Source organism: Bidens hawaiensis, unplaced genomic scaffold (genome assembly GCF_021521415.1).
Source record: "Bidens hawaiensis isolate Kalapana, Puna unplaced genomic scaffold, B.hawaiensis_p1.1 tig00049169_1, whole genome shotgun sequence".
Taxonomy (NCBI): Eukaryota; Viridiplantae; Streptophyta; class Magnoliopsida; order Asterales; family Asteraceae; genus Bidens; species Bidens hawaiensis.
This window is the reverse complement of record NW_027498806.1, coordinates 42,452-44,954: the sequence shown is the minus strand read 5'-3', so window position 1 is coordinate 44,954 and position 2,503 is coordinate 42,452. Positions and strand designations below refer to the sequence as shown.

Sequence of the window (2,503 nt, the reverse complement as noted above, 5' to 3'; positions counted from 1 at the left end):
TCCCAACCAACCCCTAGCTTTGTCACATGGAACGGCTTGTGTTTCTTCCCAAATCCAACATCATTATCTCCAATCACACCAAACCGCATCAACAGCGCGGTAATCAACCGACAATGTGGGATAATTTTTCTGCTCACATGATTCCGACATAGACAAATATTATTAAGTACTAGATATCGGAATGACACAAGTGGTCCCCCATGCATCAAAGCGTATAAGATCGGGACCTCGGGATACCAAACTTCTTGCATATCCCCTCTTCTTGGCATGACGTTGTGCAAAAAAATGATGAGCAACATTTTTGGCTCAATGTTCAAATTCTTTCTCAACAACCTCCCATCATACTTGTCGGGTAAAAACAATGCTTCCAACATCGTGCTCCAAGTTGGATGCTTGTCTGGTTGGAAATACAAGTCTCCTAGAGCTGGATATACATAATTGTGTTAAGGCTTACTATCGAATCTTGCAATCTACCTCAGTGTTTCAAAAGACATGGTTACTTCAACGTTGTTGACAGTTCCAATAAGCTTCATCGCCGAAGGTTTATTAAATGATGGACATCTTAAGGTTGCCACCCATTCTTCAATTTCATCGATAAAAATATACTTCTCATTATAATCGTAACACTTGAGAGCTGCTTCCCAACCCAATGCCTTAAATCGATCAAAAACATCAAACGGCCCAAACTCCCGTTCCGGGACCACTTTCTCACATATAAATGCATCGGACTTCTTTGTCAATTTATTTATTTTCTCATGAAACAACTCTGGTTGCCACCTCAAATCGTGATCTGTTAGTGGCCCATGAGTCCAGTCCGGTTTAACATAGTGCACCTCCTCTCCCCGTTCTTCTAACCTCCGCCTTTTCACTTGTTCGGTGGCGGTGTTGCTAGAAGAACCTGCAATTCCCTTTCCTTTGTCTTTACCAGAACGTCCCATCTTTAAGTCGGATTAACTCTCTATCACACTAAACAATAAACACTTGCAAAACCCACTTGTTGTTCAAAATTTTCGGACCAAAAACGTCCAAAATCGAACCCAAAAAATTTAAGATTGATGAAAACCGAGCAAAGAATGTGATTCCTTGCGAAAATCTAGTCAACCGGCTTCATTGTAATCCATGTTCACACTCTTAATAGCTCACAACGCCCAATGAGCCAACTCCATAGGCAAATGACATCCTTTCCCATAAACCAACCGATAAGGAGTCGTTCCAATGGGCGTTTTATAAGCGGTTCGATACGCCCATACTGCATTATCCAACTTCACCGACCAATCCTTCCTATCAACCCGCACCGTCTTCATCTATATTTCTTTAATTTTTCGGTTGGACACTTCAACTTGTCCACTTGTTTACGGGTGATACGGAGTAGCAATTCTATGATTCACATTATACCGCTTCAACAATTTCCCAGAATTGAAGTTCTTGAAGTGCGTTCCGCCATCGCTTATAATCACTCTCGGGATTCCAAATCTTGCAAAAATATTGGATTGAACAAACTTACATACCACGGCATGATCATTAGTCCTTGTTACTATAGCCTCGACCCACTTTGAAACATAATCTACCGCCACCAAAATATATAAGTATCCGCAAGAATTTGGAAACAGGCCCATAAAGTCAATACCCCATACATCAAAAATGTCAACCACCAATATGGGTTGCAAAGGCATCTCATCTCGTTTTGAAATTCCACCCATCTTTTGACAATTAACACAACAGTGGGCGTATTCACTTGCATCTTTAAAGATTGTAGGCCAATAAAACCCACATGTAAGAACCCGGTAACCCGTCTTTTACCCACTAAAGTGACCACCACAAATCGATGAATGAGCATGTGCCAAAATCTCTTGAACTTCCAATTCCAGAATGCAATGCCTAATGATTTGATCGGCACCAATTTTGAACAAATCGGGTTCATCCCAAATATATTGCATGACTTGGGATAGAAATTGTTGCCTCATTTTCTTGGCCCAATGGATCGGAATCTCACCCGTGGCCCGATAATTAACAAAATGAACATACCACGGTGTAGTGGAAATGGCTAACAATTGTTCATCCAGAAATCTTTCATTGATTTCATATGAATTATCAACACCTTCCAAAGGAATCCATGATAAGTGGTCCGCCACCACATTTTCACACCCCTTCTTATCTCGGATCTCCAAATCTAACTCTTGTAACAATAAGACCCAACGAATCAAACGGGGTTTTGCATCTTTCTTCTCCATGATGTAACGAACCGCACCATGATCTGAATAAACCACCACCTTACTTCCCCATATGTATGACCGAAACTTATCCAAGGCATACACCACCGCAAGTAATTCTTTTTCGGTAGTGGTGTAGTTCAATTGTGCCTCGGATAATGTTTTGCTTGCATAGTAAATCACCACCGGCTTCTTATCAATTCTTTGACCCAAAACTGCTCCAATCGTGGTGTCACTAGCATCACACATAATCTCAAACGGCTTCGTCCAATCCGGCGGTTGCAAAATCGGTG

The 2,503-nt window shown here is 41.4% G+C and overlaps 1 protein-coding gene across 1 annotated transcript; it reads right to left on the bottom strand.

Moving 5' to 3' along the window:
* Positions 1 to 1,139: 1,139 nt before the first annotated feature.
* LOC143597880 (uncharacterized) lies at positions 1,140 to 1,700 on the bottom strand. The gene is made up of 2 exons (XM_077076259.1): positions 1,396 to 1,700; positions 1,140 to 1,281 (listed from the first exon to the last, which is right to left on the bottom strand). Exons 1-2 carry the CDS (start codon positions 1,698 to 1,700, stop codon positions 1,140 to 1,142), a joined length of 447 nt encoding a protein of 148 aa, XP_076932374.1.
* Between the last annotated feature and the right edge of the window lie 803 nt (positions 1,701 to 2,503).